Genomic DNA, 24084 nt, shown 5'->3' on the forward strand with positions numbered 1-24084 from the left:
GTATTGATTTCTATTTTCATATCGTCGTATTGTCATGAAAAAAGTTTCTATCAAGCGATAATCGTGAATTTGAGTTTTAATAAATTTAATGTTCATGATAAATGATAATGTAAATTGTAAAAAAAATTTTCCATTTTATTCATTTTTTCAACAACTGTTCTAGATAAATAAAATAACACGATTGAATAGAAAGATTCAAATAAGATACGTATTGATCGTTATATTTTATGAGAAAATGCATTGCACGATGATCATTATTATAGACGTTAATCTCTGTATCACACGAAACATTAATCCAGGTAATGCGATACACGTTTCATATTTCGGTACCAAAGAAAACTTATCACGAATGATTTTGATATTATATGATATATTCATTCCATAATAAAAGTTAGAATTATAATTTATGATACAATGATATTTTATTGATGCAAAAAACAGAAGAATTAATTTAATCTTTAACGAGTTTAATAATGATATTTTTTCTTTAGTTTTTTTTTTTTTTTGATCATGGTACTTCTAATAATATGTATAAATTATTATTATTATTTTCTTTTGATCGTTTGATCTTTCATATTTCTAATCATTTTGAATCATTAATGAAAGTTTATTATAATTTATTTTTAATTACTCGATTAAATATATATTTTAAATGTAATTTATACTTTGAATATTACTTATTATTTTTCTTTTTGAATTTAAAATGCAAGGTCGTTAGCTATTTAAAAGTATTTTACAAAGTGCATCAATTCATTTCGACAAATTATTTACGTAATTCGTACAAATTTACGATGCGCTTGATCTATTCAAGGCCGGAAGATGATATTTAAAGAAAATGCTTGTAATTCTTGAATGCATTATTCAAAGATTATTTTCATATTTTTATATGATAGAGAGTAGAAACATTTAAATTATCTATTTTTTTAATTTTGTAATATCATGACATCAGAAAAGTATTTAAATTCTTAAATTTTCAAATATCAAGTTATTTGAATATCAATTTAAATTTTTAACTTTGAATTTTCAAATTTTAAATATGTACTTATTCTAATTCAAATTCCTATTTAATTGAATTAATAAGATATAAGTACATCTCTCTTTATTTGTGAATGCTTAATAGAGTCAAATATAATCTATACAAATATTTATGAAGTGAGTTTTGAAAGTTATAATCTTCATTATTTATAATGTAAATATTGAATATTATTTAATAAAGTCGTGAACGAAAAGAAGACAACAAGTTTATATAGAAATATATCCGAGAAACTCAATGGAAGGTTTCACTATGTTTCTTTTCAAATTTTTACTGTAAGGAGCGCATTGAACTAGATATCAACCGATAAAATTAACGATTTCACATTGAGTTTAAAGTGGAATTCATTAAATTTCTCTTCGAAATGTTTCATTAGGGATGAACTTAACTCCTCTACCGTGAAAAGAAAGAACTTATTGGAAATTGCTTTTCAATTTCAAACTTTTAAGATCGTCCTTAATCTAATACTTTTTTCTTGAATATCATCAAATATTAAACTATTCTATCTCTATCATAAATACATATAATAATAAAAATAACAAAAAAATTTGATGTTAAAAATTATTAGAAATTTAAAAAACATTTTATATTTATTTTAATATTCATAAATAAATATTTGTTATGTACTATAATCCATATTATCGTTAAAACATAGTAAAAAAGATGTTTATTTACACAATCACGTGAAATATATCAAGCAGAAATACGATTGTATATATAGCAAACAGAAAAATAATGGTTGTATATACGCTCTGTCAAATAGTATATCAATGACTGATAACAATAGTACGATCAAAACTTTTAATATTACAATGCCGTGTGTCTAAGTCATTGAAATCTTCGAGATTCGACTCGTTTTCAAGATAATAATTTTTCCTCTTCTTCTCTTTTTTCTTTTCTTTTTTTTCTTTCTTTTTCACTTCATTACACGCGCATTGTATAACAGTATTATCGACTAAATCGTTAATAAGTCAAGTATTCCGCGGTCGCGTCTCTCAATACGAAATAAAGATTCATTCAAGCAAAAATAGATTCCTTTTCGACATTGTTGAACTAATTTTTCACAAATTAAATATTTTCTCTTTTCCATTATTATCAACAACAATTATCGTTCAAATGAATTTTCATCATCGATTAATAACGATACATGTTCATGATGAATATACCTGAATTTCATATTTCATATTTGAGGTACATTGTTGAAAAAAAACTTTTTAAAATATATCAATATAAATATTCGAAAATCATCCAAAAATTAATAACGAAACGCAAATTTATATAAATATTTCGTCTAATGAAAAATATTATGAAATAATTTGTTTTTACGAAATAATCTTTAATTCTGATTGTTTATAAATTAAAATATATTTGAATGATAAAAATTTAATAATACATTTACGTATACAAAGTTAAGTTGCTCAAATAATGTTCAATTTAGAATTAGGCACATTATAAATTTGAAAATAAATATTTTTTGTACATATACTATGAATATAATATATCATATAAGTACATATACTATGAACAGTATAAATTGTTAAATATTCAATTTGAAATTCAATGATTGCAAATGTTTAAAGTATTCGAATGATAGATTGTTCAAATGAACTTTGCATCGCTATATTGACATAAATATTTCATAAAAAAATATTTACTCATTTTAAAAAATTTATTAATATTTATTAAAATTGTTAATAGATAAACTTCGACGCAAAACTTTTTTTTTAGCGTGGTAAAAAATGAAATGATGAATTATCACTTGAAGATAATTTCTTTCCTTTTTATTCCTTTACATAATACATTTATATTTACACTATTATAGTTTATAATTAGAATATATCGTAAAAAAAAAAATGAAATGTAAGCAAAAGAAGAAAATTCAAATAGATATGCATTACCGATAGAAAATTGACAGAAAAGAAAATTTTTTTATAATAGTAATTTTTTTGTGAGATAATTTAAATCCAATTGTAATCATTAAGCAATGATTAAACTCTATAAATGAAATAAAAAAACAAAAACCATAAAAAACAAAATATAATATACAAGTAATTATAATATTGTATAAGAAAATAAAAAGAAAATAATTAATTAATTAATTATCTAACAAAATATTACAATTGTAATTAAATTTCAAAATAATACTTAAAAATATTAAATTTAAAAATATCAAAAAATTTTATTTTTAATTATTATTTGTAATGTTAATGGGAAGAATAATTACCTAAAAAAATATTTTAATAAAAGAAATACGAGATATTTTCTTATAATTTATTATTTCATATTTCATATTTCAAAGTTCAAAATGCATTATGATATATCAGTCATATTGTTTGCCAAAATATAATAATAAAATTAAATGATTATAATTATTGTTAAAATTTTTAAATTCTCTTATATTTTGAATTAAAAAGAATGACTCGTTAAATAATTTTTTATTATATTTTTAATTTACTATAGTTTCATCATTAGAAAAAAAAAATAGATATAAAAAAAAATAAACAAATGCTAATATTATTTTTTATAACCTGTTTTGATATATATTTGTTAATATTATTTATAATTATAATATATAAACTGTTAATATTGAATTTAATTTAAATATTAAATAAAACATTATTGGTGATAATGTATTTATTTTAAGTATGAAATTAAATAAAATTATTAATGAATATCTACGAATATATTATATAATAATATATAAAACTATTATAATAATTATTACAATTTTATAATAATTGAAATATTTTTACATTTTAATGTAAATGTAAAACATTTTCTTACAATAAGTTAAGATTTATATAGTCAATTGTAATTTGTGAATTTTTAATAGATGGCAGCACTCTCTAGGTAAAACTTAGAATTCTATAAACCAAATATTTAAAATCAAGTTAATTAATCATTAATTCTAATAATTAAATCATTTTCATATTATATCATTTTATTTATTTTATTAACTATATCAATTATCATTATATTATTCTTATGCTTATATTATTTTTATTTATATAAAAAATTCACTAAATTATAGAAATATATAATTTCGTTTATATTATGCAAAAATAAATCAATTTTTATTTATAATCTTAAAAAATAAAAAGCATGAATTGCAATTCATTGGTAAATCTTTTTAGAATACCACAAAAATTGAAATTTCTAATATAAAAGATTGTATAAAATTTAGCATAGTATAATGATTTCATATTGAATACGCACGAACATTTACTACGATTACAAGTTGTCAAGGGTAAAAATACTGCAGTACTACTGCAAAACTTTTAATAAAAGCGTCAACACTTCACATCAGTAATGTATTGTCAGTCACGTCATTTTAAATAAAAGAAAGATATTGACTTCCATCATAGTCTTCTCCTTTTTTGCATAAAAGACTCATTATTCCCATTTGCTTAAAAATTTTTTTGAATAAATGCCAAAACTTATATTTAATCTTATATTTTATTTTATATACAATTATATAATTATAGTTATTTATATTAATCCTACATTTCCTTTATTATCACTTCTTATAATATTTTGTTCACATTATATAAAACATATTATAAAACATACAGTATATTCTTAAACATTATTTGTAAAATATAATTCACAAAATTATTTTTATAATTTATTAACTTTTTTCTTTATTCTTAAAAAAAAGTCATCTATTTTTTTATAATAAAACATATTATTATATAAATTATATAATTTATTATAAATTATATTATATAAATTTATATATATTATAAATTCTACATTGTAGTAATAAAAATTTAATAAAAATGTTATACAAGAAATTTTTATGAAATTTATTAATTTAAATAATTAGTTTTAAATTTATTAAGTTCATATTTATATGATAAATTAAAATATATAGTGAAAATAATTTTGTCAGACCAGGCTTTATATTTTGAGTTGGACATTTCTTTTATTTAGAAATAATAGAGAGAGAAAAAGTTAACTCGTAGTAACATAATGCGATTGCTATCTATCGTATATTAAAATATATTTCATGCAGCAATAAAATATGATTTTTACGATTATAACACTAAATAATTTTTGTCATTGCATTATAATTATAATATTGAATTTTTTTATTATGATATATGATGTTACGACAACGAAAATCATGACATTTAATATCGCGTGAAAAAGTATTTTAATACGGGTTTCGATAGACGATCTTTCTTAATTTTTTTTTTCTATTATTTCCAAATGTGATATCAAATTTCGATATAAAATCCTATCTGACAAGACTGAGTGATTGAACATTTAAAAACTTAAATGAAATAAATGATACTACATAGTAGATTTATTATCATTTAAATAGAATATAATATTCATGCATCATCTATATTTGTGTTATAATGAAATTGAACAAATTCGAAAAGATACGTACAAATTGTTAAGAAATAATGTTTAATTACCTAAGATCTGATTATATATAACCTTACTTAGGATTTAATAAATTATAAAAGAATTATGAACTGTGTTAATTAAACATAAAAGCACTTTTTCATATTATAATTGCATGGAAATTTTTATCAAATTTAATATATTATTCAACTTTTTATATTATTCAGAATAATTAAGTCAAAAAACAGTATCTGTGAATAATCAAAAGTTGACCATGATTTGTTCGAGCAGCATACTAGCACATTTAGTGAAACTCTTTGTGACACTTTGTTGTATGAAAACTCTCAATAATACATATGATAAAACAAGTATCTGGTCCTTTCGTGCCTTTCAAATTCTACTTTCACATGCCATAGTAGGAACATTCAGATTTGGTAAGAATATATTGATAATTAAATATATTTTATATCTTGACATTTGCATAGCATATTTTTGAAGCAATATTATCTGTATAGATCTTATTATCTTCTAATAATATATCTTATATTAATAAATTAATAAAAGTCAAATTGAAGATTAATATAAAACTAAAGAAAGTATTTAATTTTTAAATATAAAACTTAAAAAATAAAATATATATTATATACATATATATTATATATATAATATTATAATCCATGAAATATATGCTATTTATGAAATATATAAAAAATAATTATATAAAAAATGTCATTTATATAATAATTATTTATATTTTTTGAAGAATAAATTTTTTATTGATATATAATTTTAAATAATTAATATATAATTAAATATTATTAGAATTAATATAATAATACTAATTTTATTTATATTTTAAAGATATATATATATATATGTAATATAAATTCTAAAATCTTATAAATTTTTAATATTACTTATTATAATATTACAAATAATATTTTTATTATTTATACTTTAGTATTATAATGAAATTTCATAAAGATAAATGTAGATGAACAATAACAATGATAAATTACAATAAACATAAACAAATTTGATATTTTATAATATTTTTATGAATTTTAGATCTTAGATAGAGATATTTTAAAATTCTATAAAATTTTAAAATTCTGTAAAAGCAATTAATTCATATTATAAAATATAGCAACAATAATAATAATATTTATATATATAATATAAAACATATTATATTTATATTATTTTAGCAATGTTATTTCCAGGAGTTCCACTTTTTACATCAGGAACCAATATAATAAAATACTTAAGAATCTTTTATGATTGGTACTCTAAGATAGTGGATGTTATACCATTGGCATTGTTTACTGGTGGTATCCTACAAGGATATGGGATTAGTGAAAAAATCCGACTTATAATACTTTCATTGGGCATTTTGCCAGTATTTTTTCATTTACAACCAAAGCGAAAAGAAAACCAAATGAGAAGGCATCAATTATTAATAAATATTATTACTACTCTGCAATTATTAATGATTATGTTGATTGGTTTGAGAAACAATAATTATAATGTTATTAGTTTAGTTATGTCGTATATATTTGAACGTTTTTTTATTGATGAATTTTGTTATTATTATGATATCCCAAGTACTGATCTAACTCAATATTCTCTCTGTTTTGTAGAAATTTTTATGGTTTTGACATTGAATGAAATGTGATAAGAATATATATATGATAACATAAGAATATAAAATGATAAGAATATAATATTATACCTTTTATGCTAGGTTCGTAATGATGCTAATAAATAGCTGAAGAGCAGATCAAACAATTACAGGTTTGTTTGTTTAGTTTTTGGATAATTTAATTTTTACATATTTTTACATATCTCTTTTGTAAAAATATCTGGAAAATATTTATTTATAGCCATATATTTAATAATAAAAAAAATTATAATAGAAAACGTCAATATGATAAAAAAAAATTTTTATACGAAAAACAAATATAATAAAACAATAAACAATTAATATTTATTAAAAAATTAAAGTGGATTTAAAAATTTTATTAGTATGTCGTATGAAAATTATGAGAAATTACTTAACATAATTGAACTATAGTTACATTATAAACATATATACGCTTTGAATTCATGAGCAAATATATCTGAATAAACATTTTTATGTTCATTAATCAATTTGATGTTAATTGCTATTCGCAAAAATGTTTATTATTAACGAGAATAATGACGAAAATAATTTGCAAAAAGCAATATGAATGCAGCATTATATATTTATGAAAATAAAATTTACATATAATTATTTTGAATTTATAAGTCTTGTACGATAAATTCCCTAAAATCACAAAATGAAAATTTCTAGATAGAAATTTCTAGAATGTTGAAAAATTACTATTATTAATACATAAACTTTTTATATGAATAGAAAATTAAATTTCTTAATAAAGTATTTTAAACAATTCTATTTTGTTCAAATTTGTAAATTATAATATTAAATCCAATGCTATGATAATATGATAATATGACAAAGTTATGGCGGTAATATCGCGTGAAAACGTATTTTAATATACGCATCGGGGTAGGTGGCGTGATAATCGCCTCGTATTACTTCCTCCAGCTTTCTCTCCCTTTATTATTTCTAAATGAGAGTGACGTCAGATCTTGCGAATACAGAATCTTCTTGTCTGGTAAGGTTGACTGATTAAATCCATATTTTGGCAAAGTAACGAATAAAACGTGCAGTAATAAATCTCAATTGCTCGTGAATTTTATATATAATATTGCATTTAACATCTGATTTATTTAAATTCTTGAAAGAAAGAACAATAAAATAATATTCAATGAAATCGGTTACTTCTCTCGCGGAAACAAATTTTCAAGGAATCGGACGTGACATGGCTGAGCGGCTTGGTTTGGGTTCTGAAATACGGGAACTCAAATTAGGACCAAGCTTTACAAACAATAGGTCGACGGCATTTCATACTTTAAAATGTTAGTATATAAATTTTTTAAATTTATAATCTAAATTCATAAATATATTTTTAATTATTTTATTTTATATTATTATATATTTGAAAAAATACAAGAAATATAGTGATTGTTGTATGAAAACATAATTGATTAGTAATGTTGTATGAAAACATAATTAATTAATAAGTAATTAATAACTATAATATTGATTATAGATGATTTTAAACCAGCAAGTGTTGATGTTTCCAAAGTAGCAAGAGTTGATGTTGGAGCAAACAATATGATGACAGTTACTGTTCCACATTTAGATGGTGCTGGAATTCCTCATACTGTATTTAAAGGTTCTCAAAGGCCTTACCATAAGGAATGCGTTCTGATAATTGATAGAGTTACTGGAGAAATTACATTGGAGAAATTAACAGCAAATATCCAAGTAAAAAAAACCAGGTATGTAATCTTTTTAAAATATCTTTTTAAAATATGCTGAATCATAACATGTACATATATTATATTTTAGAACAGAACCAAAGTCTCAATCACATTTAGGAATTTCTGGAGGTAATAATAGTAATAATAGCAATAGACCTATAACTCCAGTAGAAATTAAAAAGAGTCCTACACATGGAAGAACAACAACAAGATCAAAAGTTATTAGTGGTAAAAAAAGAGAACCTAGTATTCAATTACATCCAAAACAATATAGCCCTCATAGAGTTTCTCCATATCATGGCAAAAGTCCACCTTCTACTTCAACTAATAGGTATATATTTTATATATTTTAAATAATAAATAAATAGTAAATATATTTTAAATGCAAAGAAATATTAGAAAATTTTGATTTTATTTTTATTTTTTTTTATAATTTAAATATTTTTAATTTTAAAATTAAAATTAAAATTGAAATATTTTTTAAAAAAATATAAACTAATTTAAAATCTTGGTTATATAGTAATGTCATATTAATATATTAAGATTCTTTTTAAACTTATTAAAAACACACAGAATTTTAGTTCACCAGTGCAACCATCAGTGGCACATTCAGTGTTGGCCAGTTTACCAATGATTGGTTCTGATAATGATGACTGTCCTTTAACATCAACTGGATCATTTCCTGTTACAAATTCTTCGAGGTCATCATGTACAAATAATACTACTATTATAAAACCTTCTGTAACTATAGATAGCGATGAAGGTGCTCTTAGTGATTCTACTTCAAGTAGTTCTACAGAAAGTTCAGATAGTGATTCAGACACTGAAAATGTTCCAGTTTTAACAGGAACCAATGGTATATTTTCAATATAATTATTTTTATTAATCTTTATGTAAATATAAATAATTTTTTTTTTATGTTTCTTTTTAGGACATTTAAATAGTACTGCTTCGTCTCCCACATGCTTAATGCCAGATAATCTTCTAAATGATGATTTACAATTATCAGAATCAGAATCTGATAGTACCTAATGGTAACATATATTTAATTATATATAATTTTCTATATTAATCTAATTATATTAATAATATCAACAAATATATTTCTATTGAATAGTGATTTTGAGGATTAATAAGATCTTTTAAAGATCTTTTCACTGCAAAAAGTTTATTTTTTCAACATTTTATTTTCTGTTATATTGAAGGATTTAGACGAAATAAAACAATTCAATTTTACTTCACATTATACACAAAACGTGTATAGTAAACTTGATAGTATCTTCCATATATTCAGTGTTGAAGTAAGTTATAATATATAAATCTTTTGCTTTTTATGCAAAAAAATATATGAAATGTGTAATGAATAGTAATATACTATATTATTTATAAGGTATTAAGGGATTGTACAATTATTGACTAATATTTAGTATAATTATATATCTCCTTATTTTCTTATATGTTATAAAAATCTTGCCAAAATGTTTTTATATTTTTTCTAAGAAACTGGCAAATGTTTGATTATAATTTTCAATTTGATTATTTTTTAAATCTAAATATTATATATAGTATAAGTGTGTATAATATACACATTTCTTTACAATCTTCTTATAAATATAAAATCATATATGATGTGTTGTGAAAAACAAAAATTAAATTTTTGGTTGTATTATTTACAAAATATTTATTTAAATAGAATGTATAAATTTAATAAAATATCTATTATATTACAAATCTCTCTTATTATACACACACACATACACACACACACATAATATATTTTTATTAATCTTTATTATAATATATATATATAAATTATTTTAATATAAATTTTCGTCAAATATAATAGAATTTTATGATTTTATTTATTAATTTTTTCAAAATTACTTAAATTTTTGTTTTATATAAGTTACAAAATCATTTTTAACATCAAAATAATATATTTGATAATACTTTTGATAGCATTTGCATATACAATTTATGCTAGTAAACTATGTTTATAAGTTTGATAATCTAGAATCAATCTAGCAAGTTGACTACGTCGACCCAAATAACGATTCTTTAATTGTGTACAAAACATATTGATATTAGTGTTATCGACACAAGTAATGTTTGTATACCTTATTTTAAGAGCTGGTTCAATTGCGCGTAAAGTATGCACGTTACTGAAAGAAACAAACATTTCGAACAAAGAACTAACAGGAATATTTTGTGAAAGTTTTAATATTGATAGAATATCTCGATCAGAATGTATTATTGGAATGCTAGCCTCAATAGTTTTTCTCACTGCAAAAAAAAAATAAACTTATTAATTATAAAATGAAAAAGAAAATCTATGAAATAGGAATCATAAAAATATACGTACTAATATTGTAGTCTCTGACATAAAAGGCGATATTATTAAAATTATATTCGTCATATTTTCCATAATTTCGATTAATATCTGTATTAACTTTTTTTACATCATTTATATGTACTATATCAGGATGGTATTCAATGAAAGGTATTGGACTAAATATTTGATATTGATTAATAGTATTCATACGAACCTAAATATTAAATGCTTGATTAATTTTTATGTATGAAGTTTTTTTAAATAATAATAATAATAGTAATTTTTTTAATAATGCATATACTCTATTTAAATAATCCAATCGAAGTTGTATTCCTGTTTCGACAAAAAGTATCAAACTTTCAGATGTAAACTTTCTCATACATAAATCTGTAACAGCAATATTCAGCAATTGATTTATTTTAACAGATGTTATAATATTTGGTAAACGTATAGAGAGCCAAGTAATTTTTGATTGTTGTTTTTTATATTTTTCAGCTAAAAATAGCGCATATTGTTTAATTTCATAATATATGTCTTCTCGACCTTTTGATGCAGAGTCAAAATTATATAAGAGAACCTAAATAACAATTTAACAATATCAAAAGAAATATATATATATATATAAAAGATTTTCTAAAATAATATCTAGCAAAAAATACTAACCATCATAAGAAAAGTTTTATACTTTTTTTCCATACAATCTAAAGCATATTGCTCCAAAAAATTCAATGCATCCTGTTTCTTTGATAAATTTATAATTAATATTATATTTATTCTAGTGTTTTCTGTTACATATGGAACAGGCAAAATTTCAACTTTACCAAGTGGTTTACACACTTCAATCCTCTTTCTTAATGTTTTCTTGGTACTAATATTGATAAATTCTAAATCTAATATATAATCCATTCCTCGAGATGCATCAAATCTTTGATACCCATTCAATAATTTATTGAATTTTAATGCAATTTGACTATTAAAAATAATATTAACGACTGTAATATTAATTATTCGATCTATATCAAATTTAACATCGGTTTTTAATTCTTGTATAGTTGAAAAATCAGTATTCAAAAATAGATGAGTCTGATTAAAATATGTCCATCGTAAAATATCGAAACGTCCAATGGCATTATTTCCTGGTTGATTACCGATAGGCCAAGAAACGTTACGTTGTTGTAGAGGACCTAAATTTTGCATATTTAAAATTGTTTTTCGAATATTTAAAATTTTTTTTTGAATCTCAATAGTTTTTACCTAAAACCATTAATGAATAAAAATTATAATTTATTCCCATAAATCTCAAATTATATTACAATACAATATGTACAATTATATAATTATTATATCATATAATTGTCAGTATTATATAATAGTCTATATAATAAGCATATTTATTTATATAAGATAATTAATTTTTAATATATATAAAAAACTTACTGTTGCAAAATATGTATTCAATTTGTAAACAAATAGATGATCATATATTGGATATATTACAAGTGAATTTAGAAATTCTTCATTTCTAACTAATTCTTTTAAATTTTGTTCAAATAAGAATGTTGATTTCAACTTCGTATATAAAAATTTTTGTCCCTGTATATTATTAGAACAAGGTACTGAAATAGAATGAACAATACATCGTCCAAAATTAATGTCATCTGAATCAGAATAAGCATTTTTCACACACCAATCTAAATTATTTTTTAATTCTTGTATTACTGAATTACTCAAAAGAATTCCTGAATCTGAAAAATATAATAATTTATTATTAATAGAATATTAAATAAAGCAATGTTTTAATGTATAAATTAATTTACCTAAAGAACAATAAGTTGAAATATCTCCAAGAACACCCACATGAACATTTTGACTTACACTAATCTTATTAACGAATTCTACTAATTTTTTAACATTGATATAGCTTATATCTTTGATTAAAAAGTAATAATCATAATTCTCCAAATAATTATCAATTATATATTTCATTGTATGAAATGGCTTTAAAATTGTTCTAGTATCTGTAAATCCAACTATACCAGGAAGAGTAACATTAGGTTTTGTGCCTTCAGGTATAGAAATAAAGTATCGTACTTTGTCCACAATATGAGCAACTGTTTTATTAATTGCTGTGTCTCTACTATATAAATATTGTTGACTTGTTATGACTCCTATAAATAATTTTTCTCTGATACCAAGTTCTGTGGAATAATATCTTGGACGTACTAATGCTTTAGATACTTTTTGTGCTTGTTGAGGTTTATTATTAACATTTATTTTTGGTTCATATTCATCTAAATCTTCTTGATAATTTAAATAATGTATTAAATACTCTGTGTTTCCATCATAATTATTTATATTGACTGGTATCAATATCATACTAAGACTTAAGCCTATACTAATTCCAATTATTAAATATATATTTGCCCAACAATGAGTTAAAAATATTTTTAGCATAGGATTCATTTTTTAATAATATTTAGTCATGTGTAATGAATATAAATAATATAATATTTATTGATAATTATTGAGAATAATATAATATTTATAATATAATATATATTTATTACAAAGAATAAATATTTCTTTCTTTCATAATTCAGATTTTATATATTATGTTTAATTTTTATTTTTTATTATTAAATATACAAATAATTAAATTAAATATTATATGCACAAATCTTCTTATCTATCTTTAATAGTGATCTATAATATAAAATTTAATAACACTATTAAAACATATTCCACTATTCATAAATTAATTTATTGTAAAAATAAATTACTTACACATTATAGTTAAATAAGATTAGAAAAATAAAAATTTATAATTCATTAACGATATTTTAATATTTATATAATATTTATAATTTTTCGTTTCGTTAATAATAAACAATATATGACATGTAATACGATAATTTAAATTTATAACATTCGTTCTCTATTAAATTAAATACAAAATATTTGTATTATAACATATATATATATATTTATAACGATTCTGAAAAAGATTCATTAAAATTATTTTCTATAAAAATATTTTAATACTAATAATAATAATATTATTATAATAGATACTGTTTATTATCTGTATTTATTCAAAATACAAGATTGAGAATAAATCTATATTCAAGGCATATTTTTTTTATTCCAAAGATATTAAAATTTCTTATCATTTTAGTTTATTTTAGAGCATCATTTTTTTATAAAATGTTTTAAGATTCTTTCCTATTTCTCTTATTGCTAAAATAAACATATAAATATATATATAATCCTGCTGCTGCTGCCTTGCGTAAAAATACATTATAAAATAGATCTAGAGATACTTTGTAAAACTGAGAATATAATATTTATATTTTTTATATTAAAGATTAAAATATTCTAATTTTAAAAGAAAAACAATTAAAGAGTCAATTAATTCAATTAACATTCCGTACCTCCTTTGTAATCACATGCAGAACAAGTATAGACAAGGAAAATAAATGGTGGAAAAAGGATAGAAATTTATTAAAAATATGGAAATCAGCGCCATCTCTATCACAACTGAAATATATAAGGAAAGAATAAAAAATAATGGGAAAAAGATAGAAATAGGGTAAAATTTGATGATCAATGCCATCTTTTGAATGCCAAAGATATCTTTTTCAAAGAATCATCTTACTAAAAATATTCAAAAGAACTGATCTTCAATTTTTATTTCTATGTGTTTTTGAAGAAATATCTTTAGTTTTCAAGAAATATTAATTGATAAGAATGACAATAATTATCAATTCTTACTCTTTTTCTTCTACTATTTTTTATTCTTTTTTTTATGTATTTCATTTAGAGCATTTAGAAGATGATTTCAATATTTTATTATGATTATTAGGAGAGCAACATAAAAGTGATAATAAAGAAAGTGTGTTACTTATATGGAAGAAAATATATATTTCTGTATTTTTTCTATATTTCAAAGCACAGTTTACAAGTTTAGAGTACATGGTAATTAATAACTAATTAATAAAGATTTATTAATAAAAGAATTTTTTGTCTTAAATTTATTATCATCTAATTATATATATTATACCTAAAAAGTTGTTAGAAGTTGCTTAAGTATATATACTAAAAAATTATTAAAAAATTATTAAGTTTGACTATTTAATATTAGAAATTTTCTTTTTGATGATTGATTATATAAAGAAGTACTATTTTTATCATTTTTTCATCATTCATACTATTTGTTTGTATTTATTCTGCAAAATTTATGTGCTCAAGATATGATTCTATTCTATTGATGCTTATAAATATCCATAATATATGACAATATTTATAAGAGAATCTATTAAAGAAATTATTTTTAAAATTTATAAATTCTCTGATTAAATTGAATATAATTATTCGTTCTAAATAGTAAAAAATATCATTCTGATTTTTTACGCAATTGATATTTCGAAACAAATACAAAGTCTTAAATGCTAAGTTGTTCTATGTTAAAAAATGTTCTTCAAAATTTTATGATATTAGATATTAATTAATAAATTGATATTGCAATTTATATAAATATTAACGTATTTACAATGTTATTTACATGTATATATATATCAAATTTATTGACTATATTAAAAAGATTATAGAAGAAAAACAGTGATAACCTATTATATATTTTTATATATTTATAAATTAATTTAAATAAATATTATAAAATTTAAACAAATTAATAATATGATTACATTAATGAGAAATATTGTTTTATCAAATAAATTTTTAATCATTAAAAAACATAAAAATATACGATTAACCATTGTTAATAATCTTCATATAAAACAAGTTTTATATAATAAAAGTGAATCTAAGAATGAAATTATACCTTATCGTTTTAATGTGAAAAGAAAAGAGAAAGAAACTTTCTTGGAAATTATACATATATATAAAAAAGATGATCGTGCTAGAAAAGGACAATTGCAATTTATTTTAACTGCTTTAAAATATATGGATGAATTTGGTGTAAATAAAGATTTAGAAGTATACAAGGAATTGTTAGATATATTTCCAAAAAACAAATATATACCAAAAAATAAATATCAAACTATGTTTTACTATTATGCAAAACATCAAGATGTAGCTCTACATATACTTAATAAAATGGAAAAAAATTTTGTGATCCCTGATTTTGAAATGCAACAAATGATTATAAGTATTTTTGGTGATAAGAATCTAGTTATAAAAAAATGTTGGAGCATATTTTATTGGTTTCCAAAGTTTTCTGAACTAAATCCTTGGCCAGTACCCAGGCCGGTACCAATAGATCCAAAAGAACTTGCTAAATTTGCTATAACAAAAATATCTGGTGTAGATGTACAAGCTAATACTATTATATTTAAAACAAAAGATGCACCTGATGCAATTGATGATACATGGATTGTATCTTCTATGAGTAGATCACAACAAGAACTTCTTGCGGTACAACCAACTAATAAATCATTAATTGTAGAAGGTCCTTTTATGATATGGGTTGATAAATATTATATTAATTATTTTGTATTAAAAGGAGATCCAATAAAAAGAGAAATCATTTATGAAGACTATCATGGTAAAAGAAAAAAAATTTCAGTTTTATGTTAAATATACATTATTATATTATGTTAATAATTATTATATAATTATTATATTATACTAATAATTTTATATAATACTATCTAATATTATATAATATTATAGCATATTATATAGTATATAATACTAACAATAATATAATTATATATTAATTAATAGAAATATATATTATTTTTAGATGTATCTCATTTGCAAATTCCATTTTGGGAAAAACATCACTTTAAAATACCTGTTACTACACATGAACAAGAAGATGGGGTATATTATGCAATTTGTGCTACAGGTACATCTTCCAAAGATTCTCTGTTATCATGGATAAGATGTCTACAAAAAATAAATCCCATTTTAGAAAAAATACCAATAACATTTAAAATAAAATCACTTTCAAATCAACAATTATATATTGAAAATAATAAAATATCTAATAAAAAACAAATATCTCAAGATAAAAATATAATAGAAAAAATGTAAATTAACATTATATGTAAATAATTATGTAAATAATTGATTATAAATAAATTTATTTGTACAGCAATAATAATATGATTTTTTTTTAATATCATCTTTTTTAAAAAAAATTTTTTTATGTGAATTAAAATAATGTGGATTCATTTTTGTTTAAAAATAACATCAATATTATTCAATATGAATATTTACAATAGAATATTTGAATATTTTTATATCAATACTTTAAAATAAATTTTTTGACCTCATTTATATATATATATAGAATCGAATTTATATGTATATTTAATACATGAATATTTATATGAAAATAAATTCGTTAACTTTTAGATTTATGCATACATAATCGGATAACATTTATAGTATATATTCGATCATCAAACATAAAACAATACAAAGTTCATAAAAGTAAAAAGTAAATTACTAATAATTTTTAACAGAAAATATAAAATATAGAATTTGTATTTCAATAATTATTAAAAATTTAGAGAAAAATGTTAAATAAATGTTTACGAATCACCGCAATTCGACCTAATTTGATATATTTTATAAATTTAAAATGTAAGTATTTTTTTATGTATTAAATTTTAATTAATTATTCAATTAGTTTTTTGTAATTAAAACATATTTAAAATAAAATACAATATCTTAGGGTTTCCTATGCAGAGAAGAAATTTTGCAAATACATCAAATGATTTTTTAAAAATGCCTAATTGTGATTATGCACCTTCTATCTATAAGGTAAAATGTTTCATTTATATATAAAAATTATTTTTTTTTATATTATAAATATGTACTAATATATAAAAAATTACATTTCATTTATTTATAATATAGGGTACAAATTATGAATTTATTAAAAGAGCATACGAATTAATTATATCTCCTTCTTTGAAGCAATTTTACAAAGAACCACTATTAATACATGAAGGTCGAGGGCAATGGTTATGGGATCATCGCGGGAAACGATATTTGGATATGTTTGGTGGAGTTGCTACTATTTCTGTTGGTCATTCTCATCCGTAAGACTATATAATAAAAAATATATATTGATAAAAATATGATCAAAAATTGAGAAATATAAAAAATAATATATTTTTTTTTTAGAAAAATAATAACTGCTATATCTAAACAAGCATCGAAATTAAACCATGTATCTTCCGCTTATATGCATCCTTGTTTATATGAATATGTAAACAAGTTAATAAATAAATTTTCAAGTAAATTAAGAGTTGTATATCTAACAAATAGTGGTTCAGAAGCAAATGAATTAGCATTCCTAATGGCTAGACTTTATACACGTAATCATAATATTATTTCATTAAGAAACAGTTATCATGGTACAACTTATGGAACATCAGCATCTACAGCAATGAGTACATGGAAATATCCATTTGTTGTACAACCACCTGGTTATATACACGTAATTAATATCAATAATAATTAATATTGATCAGATTTTAATAATTCAAAATAGAAGTAAATAATTGTATGAAATCATTTCAGATGATATATCCAGATATATATAGAGGTAATTGGGGTGGATCAAAATGTAGAGATTCGCTTATACAAGTGACAGGAAGAAAATGTGATTGTAAAGATAAAGAATGTATAGCTTCTGAAAAATATTTTCAAAAATTTGACGAATCGTTTCATTTTAGCTTGCCATGTTCGCATAATATAGCTGCATTTATAGCTGAAAGTATTCAGGTATTTTTTTTTGTTCCTGATTTTGTTTACGATTAATTAAAAATACAAAAGTTTTCAAATAGTTACGCAACTTTTAGGGAATAGGAGGAGCAGTTCAATATCCCAAATATTTTCTTCAGAAAGTATATAATTACGTTCATGAAAAGGGTGGTCTTTGTATAGCGGATGAAGTTCAGACTGGTTTTGGTAGAACGGGAGAACATTTTTGGGGTTTTGAAAGTCACGGTGTAGAACCGGATATAGTGACTCTAGCAAAAGGAATAGGAAATGGATTTCCTCTCGGAGCGGTAGTTACAAATAACAAAATTGCCAATAGTTTAAATTCTGCATTACATTTTAATACATTCGGAGGAAATCCACTTGCATGTGTTGTAGGATCAACAGTATTAGATGTAATTATATTATATTTATTTATAAGTTCTTAAAATTACATTATAATATTGTTAAGTATAACAATACAATATTAAATAATAATATAATAAATTAAAATGATAATAATTTAGATCATAGAAGAAGAAGGTCTTCAACAAAATGCACATATAGTCGGCACGTATTTGATCAATCGTTTGAGTACTTTTTTATTAGAATTTCCCAATATTATTGGTGATGTTAGAGGAAAAGGATTAATGATCGGAATTGAATTAATTTCAAATTCCGAGACGAAAAGACCCTTAGAATCTGAACGCATACTTGAGATTTTCGAGAATATTAAAAATATGGGAATTCTCGTTGGGAAAGGAGGGTTACATGCAAATGTAAGTTAAATAATAATTACATATTTTTAAGACTTATTATCTGAATATTAATGATATTTGATATATATAGGTATTACGAATAAAACCACCTTTATGCATAACAAAAGAGGATGCAGATTTTACATTTGCAGTTATTAAAAGAGCATTAGAAAAATATAAAAAAAAATATAGTTAAAAACAAAATTATAAAATAATATGTGATATAACTTCTTTTATTTAATATAATTATATATATTACATTTGTACAATGCAGTTCTTTTTTTTATATAATATATCTTAATTTATCAAATTGGTACAGTATCTTATATACATAGTTATTCAAAATAAGCAATGAAAATTACTAATTATATGTAATGAAATAAGGCTATATAATACATATAGCTATGATAGATATGATATTATACAGATCAATTAAATTTGAAAAAAATTAAATTTAAATTAATATAATAATATACACAATAGAAAAATGACAAAAATTTTGAATAATGATATAATGATAAAGTAATACAAATTTGCAGCTACAATTATTATATTTTCAGTCTTCCCAATAACAAATGCGTATTAAGTTTATTTAATAATTTGTTATATAATAATATAAATATTATATAATATGAATATTCTGTTTTTTCCATAAAAAATGCAATTATGTAATCTTTTTATATTAATTAATATTCTGTATTTTGTACATTATATTTAAGATATTATATAGAAGTCAAATAGTTAAAATCATATATACTTGGATTTTTTTTAAACAATTTTTATATGATCTTTTTATATTTAATTTACTTTAACACAGTTACAAAAATACATATTCATTCATAGAATATCATGAAAATCATGTATATCCTGTACAAATATTTTAAACCTTTTTTTCAATACATTGTACAGTATAGCTATATTATTGTGTTTTATATATTCTTTCTTTGCACATTTTTTTATACAATGCAATTGTATAAAATATAATCTAATTATATAACATATTCATTATAAAAAAGAACTTAAATTTATATACAAAAAAATTTTATTTTTATTTAAATAAAATAAGTTATTGTTTTCTACTTTAATATTCCAGAATCTTCATGTTTTGCATATTTGATTGACTTTTAATTTTCCTCCCAGTTAATCAATTAATCAATTCTTCTATGTAAAGTTCAAATTAATAAATATTTTGGAAGACTTATTATAATATAGAGATATATTAGCAAAAATAAATGCAAAACTGCTAACAATTCATAAAAATTAATATATATCAACAAATATAAATGCACTCAATTATAAAGACAACAATACATGAAGATTTTTAAATGTAAAATAATTAATATATAAAAAAAAGATTTGGCACAAATCTAAATAATATGAACATAATATGAACATATAATATAAATATGATGCTCTATTTTTTCGAATTGTTTAAAAATTTTCACTAAACTATTTTCAATAAAACACTTATTAATTGTTATTTGTATCACAAAATGCAGTATTTACTTTCAATAATAATATTATATGGAAAAGATAAGCTATCTCTCTTATAAATGAATGTATAATTATATTTGCTGTAATAAATTAAATTTTTTCAAATTATTAAATATTCTATTTTTTTTTTTAAGCAAATAAAATTGTTAAATATGAAACATGCAATGAAAAAGTTTTTTCATTTTCAAAAAAAAATTTCCATTTTTAGGCAATTAGATTTGTTAAAACAATTTTAGAATCTGGTAATGTATCAAGAAGATAATGAGAAGTATCAGCCATTGAGGCAAGATCAGCCTCTAATAATGCTAGTTGAAGTTCTCTACGTGCTTTTTGTACAACATATACCATCAATGAAATACCTATTAAAATCTGAAATTGAAATGAAAAAATTATTTGTATTTTTAAATATTATAAAAAATTAAATCTTAATTTGTTTATATACTTGAAAACAGAAGACAATATAACTAGTTGCTGCTGTTGATTTGTCTTCAAGAACATCTTGCATAGATCTTAAACTACTGCCCAAATAAATATTGATAATCTGAGCAGGCAATAATCCTAATGCACTAGCTATATGATATTGAATGCCACCCATATTACTTATCTAAATATTTATATATTATTAATATAATTTTTTATTAATATTATTAAATATTAATCATAAAAAACATACCGCAAAAATTGTATTTTGCAGACCAAAAGGAATAGGAGTTAATCTTGCAAGTAACACAACTTTGAAAGCTTGTGATCCAGATATAACTCTTAGAATTGCTCTTGCAGTATCATTTTGCATAAGAGTTCCAATAGGTAATTTGGATGATAACAAACTAAGAGTTACATGTGCTATAGCTATTCCCAAGTTGGCAGATAATACTACCATGACAATACCTCTTAATATGCCAAACAGATAACCACTGGCAATAATAAGAAATAAATAACCAATTACAATAGGGAATGAGACCACTGTGAACAATGCAATGAATATTACAGTAACGATCCATATATTCTGATGTTCAATCCAATAAAGTAACACTTTAATATAATCTCTGCAGATAAAAACGATTGCACCCAAAAGAGCCAGAGTAGCAATTGTTATAGCAATATAGCATATTGAATTTGAATGAATACAATTGCATTGTATTGAAGTAGAATTTTTAGATGAACGAACATCAGTTTCCACATCTTCTATATTAATTATATCCATGTCCAAAATATTTATTCCTCATTATGAAAAAAAAAAATTATTTAAATCTCATTCTTTTGCTATAACCTGTTCAAGAAATATCAAATCAAGAGATTACATATATTTAACTATATATGTCTTTAGTGTACAAAATAACATATATTTTATTTCTTATCAACTTTACTTTTGACTTATCAATATTATATATAGTATTGATGGAAATAATGAATAAAATATTAATAAATAGATATAAATATTGAGAAAAAAATATCAATTTAAAAAAATATATTTATATATTTATCTTTAAGATATATATATAATATATAAAATGTTTTTTTTGATATTTAAATATCTATTTATGAATAAAAAATAAATTTTTATAATAAATTTGTAAACTTTTTATTTTTTGATTTTTTTTACAATATATAATAATAAATATATAAATAAATAAAATCTTTATTTGAATAATTTTAAATATATTTTTAAAATATTAGAAATAATATTAAGATTTTAGAAAAATATTAAAAAATGATAATAATCAGAATAATTTTAATTTTAATACATTATCGCAAATAAGGCTTAATTAAATTATTTAATTTTTATTATAAGCAAGTATTTATTATAAGTATTTATATTATAAATAAAATATTTATATATATATTTTTTATGTAAAAATCTATTCTTTACAAGCGCATAATATGAAAAAAAAATTTTCTATTACAAAAATAATTTTATTCATAACTATCATAATAAATCATAATTATAAAATCATAATAAAATATACAAACAATATATAATAAAATTTATTTTTACCTTATAACACTATCATAATAAAAAAATTCGTAATTCGTAGTTTTCTCTAATTTGTCCATTACATTAGATAAACAATGTTATGTCTTATTTTCGATTTTTTCTCTATTATATTTTTATGACATAATATAATAATATTGAAATAAAATGCCTCCTACGTATATAGAAACTTATAAAACATATTAACTGAAATCCGTTTATGATTCTCGTTTACGTCAAGCAGTATAGGTCAGTGTAAAAGCAGGAACATTTAATTTTTCAATACTACTGGTTTATCAATGAAAGTCCTATAAAAAAATACAATTTTATTATATTATAATATTATATTTAATGTTTAAATTATTGAAATTTTAAATAATAATATATTTGAAAATATTTTTTAATTTCTTCAAATTTAATATAGCATCATTCTTTCTATAATACTATAAATTTTCTTAAATAAAATTTTTATGTTATATTTGGTCATTAATTATTAATGAATATGTAAATTATTATTATTTAAATACATTTAAATTTAACAATTTTATATTTGATTTATTTATCGAAAATTGTATTATATATTTTTTTTTAGTTTAAATTTATATAACAACATATTTTTCTAAAAACTGTATATATTTACTTTTACGAAATTTAAAACAAAAAAGTCGAAAAATGATACCGAAAGAATTAATCAGTGGCTTTTAAAACCGCAATATATATATATATATATTCATAATATTAAAAATACATCGATTAGATTTCATTTAGAAAGTGATAGGACTAAGAAAGTAATATTTCTAGTTGCGTACTTGTCAACCTTGTTTGCGGTAGCCTCGTTGTTATGGCGGTATAAAGAATTTTTCAGGTTACATACAAACAGGTGTACAATGAAAAGAATGGTTATTCATTTATTTGCTTGAATTAATTATTGTTAATCGAGTGCTATAACCATTAATACCAATTCATAATTTTAATTAGATTTCAAGCTATCAATGTAACAATATACAGTGCATCCAAATTTTATATTTGATAG

General features: G+C 20.9%; 6 protein-coding genes across 8 annotated transcripts; 4 read left to right on the top strand and 2 right to left on the bottom strand.

Annotated features, from left to right (window-relative positions):
* The first annotated feature begins 4950 nt into the window (after positions 1 to 4950).
* LOC122718090 lies at positions 4951 to 7289 on the top strand. Its single transcript, XM_043942781.1, has 2 exons — positions 4951 to 5820; positions 6610 to 7289. Exons 1-2 carry the CDS (start codon positions 5661 to 5663, stop codon positions 7059 to 7061), a joined length of 612 nt encoding a protein of 203 aa, XP_043798716.1. The 5' UTR covers positions 4951 to 5660; the 3' UTR covers positions 7062 to 7289.
* A 584-nt stretch (positions 7290 to 7873) lies between these two features.
* LOC122718054 (ell-associated factor Eaf) lies at positions 7874 to 10168 on the top strand. Of its 2 annotated transcripts, XM_043942728.1 has the most exons (6): positions 7874 to 8350; positions 8545 to 8776; positions 8847 to 9089; positions 9340 to 9614; positions 9690 to 9792; positions 9876 to 10167. In XM_043942728.1, exons 1-5 carry the CDS (start codon positions 8200 to 8202, stop codon positions 9788 to 9790), a joined length of 1002 nt encoding a protein of 333 aa, XP_043798663.1. In that variant the 5' UTR covers positions 7874 to 8199; the 3' UTR covers positions 9791 to 9792; positions 9876 to 10167. The 2 variants fall into 2 exon arrangements, with proteins under 2 accessions (XP_043798663.1, XP_043798662.1); XM_043942727.1 differs by having other exon boundaries at positions 9690 to 10168.
* A 438-nt stretch (positions 10169 to 10606) lies between these two features.
* On the bottom strand, positions 10607 to 13586 carry LOC122718016 (chondroitin sulfate synthase 2). Its single transcript, XM_043942647.1, has 6 exons — positions 12908 to 13586; positions 12528 to 12835; positions 11754 to 12344; positions 11392 to 11667; positions 11121 to 11304; positions 10607 to 11041 (listed from the first exon to the last, which is right to left on the bottom strand). The coding sequence occupies exons 1-6, from the start codon at positions 13551 to 13553 to the stop codon at positions 10734 to 10736; spliced, it is 2313 nt and encodes a 770-aa protein (XP_043798582.1). The 5' UTR covers positions 13554 to 13586; the 3' UTR covers positions 10607 to 10733.
* A 2154-nt stretch (positions 13587 to 15740) lies between these two features.
* Positions 15741 to 17135, top strand: LOC122718099 (evolutionarily conserved signaling intermediate in Toll pathway, mitochondrial; the record flags this gene model as incomplete). Its single annotated transcript, XM_043942794.1, has 2 exons — positions 15741 to 16653; positions 16855 to 17135. Coding segments are annotated over exons 1-2 (1149 nt in total), but the record flags the coding sequence as incomplete, so codon positions are not given.
* A 664-nt stretch (positions 17136 to 17799) lies between these two features.
* Positions 17800 to 19815, top strand: LOC122718087 (alanine--glyoxylate aminotransferase 2, mitochondrial). Its single transcript, XM_043942777.1, has 7 exons — positions 17800 to 17882; positions 17979 to 18163; positions 18249 to 18564; positions 18648 to 18851; positions 18929 to 19243; positions 19355 to 19606; positions 19677 to 19815. The coding sequence occupies exons 1-7, from the start codon at positions 17802 to 17804 to the stop codon at positions 19779 to 19781; spliced, it is 1458 nt and encodes a 485-aa protein (XP_043798712.1). The 5' UTR covers positions 17800 to 17801; the 3' UTR covers positions 19782 to 19815.
* Positions 19816 to 21004: 1189 nt separating this feature from the next.
* LOC122717835 (transmembrane protein 64) lies at positions 21005 to 23977 on the bottom strand. 2 transcript variants are annotated; one of them, XM_043942279.1, is made up of 5 exons: positions 23861 to 23977; positions 23076 to 23359; positions 21753 to 22300; positions 21522 to 21683; positions 21005 to 21448 (listed from the first exon to the last, which is right to left on the bottom strand). In XM_043942279.1, exons 3-5 carry the CDS (start codon positions 22281 to 22283, stop codon positions 21284 to 21286), a joined length of 858 nt encoding a protein of 285 aa, XP_043798214.1. In that variant the 5' UTR covers positions 22284 to 22300; positions 23076 to 23359; positions 23861 to 23977; the 3' UTR covers positions 21005 to 21283. The 2 variants fall into 2 exon arrangements, with proteins under 2 accessions (XP_043798214.1, XP_043798213.1); XM_043942278.1 differs by having other exon boundaries at positions 21006 to 21448; positions 21753 to 22349.
* Between the last annotated feature and the right edge of the window lie 107 nt (positions 23978 to 24084).

Source organism: Apis laboriosa, unplaced genomic scaffold, assembly GCF_014066325.1.
Source record: "Apis laboriosa isolate Shangri-la unplaced genomic scaffold, ASM1406632v1 scaffold5_cov152, whole genome shotgun sequence".
Lineage (NCBI taxonomy): Eukaryota > Metazoa > Arthropoda > Insecta > Hymenoptera > Apidae > Apis > Apis laboriosa.

Bases quoted from the DNA above. Each gene is read 5' to 3' on its own strand.
- LOC122718016 (XM_043942647.1), bottom strand. From the start codon at position 13,553: ATGAATCCTATGCTAAAAATATTTTTAACTCATTGTTGGGCAAATATA. The intron at 12,836-12,907 runs GTAAATTAATTT...TATATTTTTCAG, and splicing joins TTCAACTTATTGTTCTTTAG to ATTCAGGAATTCTTTTGAGT. The intron at 11,305-11,391 runs GTATATGCATTA...TTTAATATTTAG, and splicing joins GATTGGATTATTTAAATAGA to GTTCGTATGAATACTATTAA.
- LOC122717835 (XM_043942279.1), bottom strand. From the start codon at position 22,283: ATGGATATAATTAATATAGAAGATGTGGAAACTGATGTTCGTTCATCT. The intron at 21,684-21,752 runs GTATGTTTTTTA...ATAAATATTTAG, and splicing joins TGCAAAATACAATTTTTGCG to ATAAGTAATATGGGTGGCAT. The intron at 21,449-21,521 runs GTATATAAACAA...TTTCAATTTCAG, and splicing joins ATATTGTCTTCTGTTTTCAA to ATTTTAATAGGTATTTCATT.
- LOC122718087 (XM_043942777.1), top strand. From the start codon at position 17,802: ATGCAGAGAAGAAATTTTGCAAATACATCAAATGATTTTTTAAAAATG. The intron at 18,164-18,248 runs GTAAGACTATAT...TTTTTTTTTTAG, and splicing joins TCTGTTGGTCATTCTCATCC to AAAAATAATAACTGCTATAT. The intron at 19,607-19,676 runs GTAAGTTAAATA...TGATATATATAG, and splicing joins AAGGAGGGTTACATGCAAAT to GTATTACGAATAAAACCACC.
- LOC122718090 (XM_043942781.1), top strand. From the start codon at position 5,661: ATGATTTGTTCGAGCAGCATACTAGCACATTTAGTGAAACTCTTTGTG. The intron at 5,821-6,609 runs GTAAGAATATAT...TGTTATTTCCAG, and splicing joins AGTAGGAACATTCAGATTTG to GAGTTCCACTTTTTACATCA.
- LOC122718054 (XM_043942727.1), top strand. From the start codon at position 8,200: ATGAAATCGGTTACTTCTCTCGCGGAAACAAATTTTCAAGGAATCGGA. The intron at 8,777-8,846 runs GTATGTAATCTT...ATTATATTTTAG, and splicing joins ATCCAAGTAAAAAAAACCAG to AACAGAACCAAAGTCTCAAT. The intron at 9,615-9,689 runs GTATATTTTCAA...GTTTCTTTTTAG, and splicing joins AGTTTTAACAGGAACCAATG to GACATTTAAATAGTACTGCT.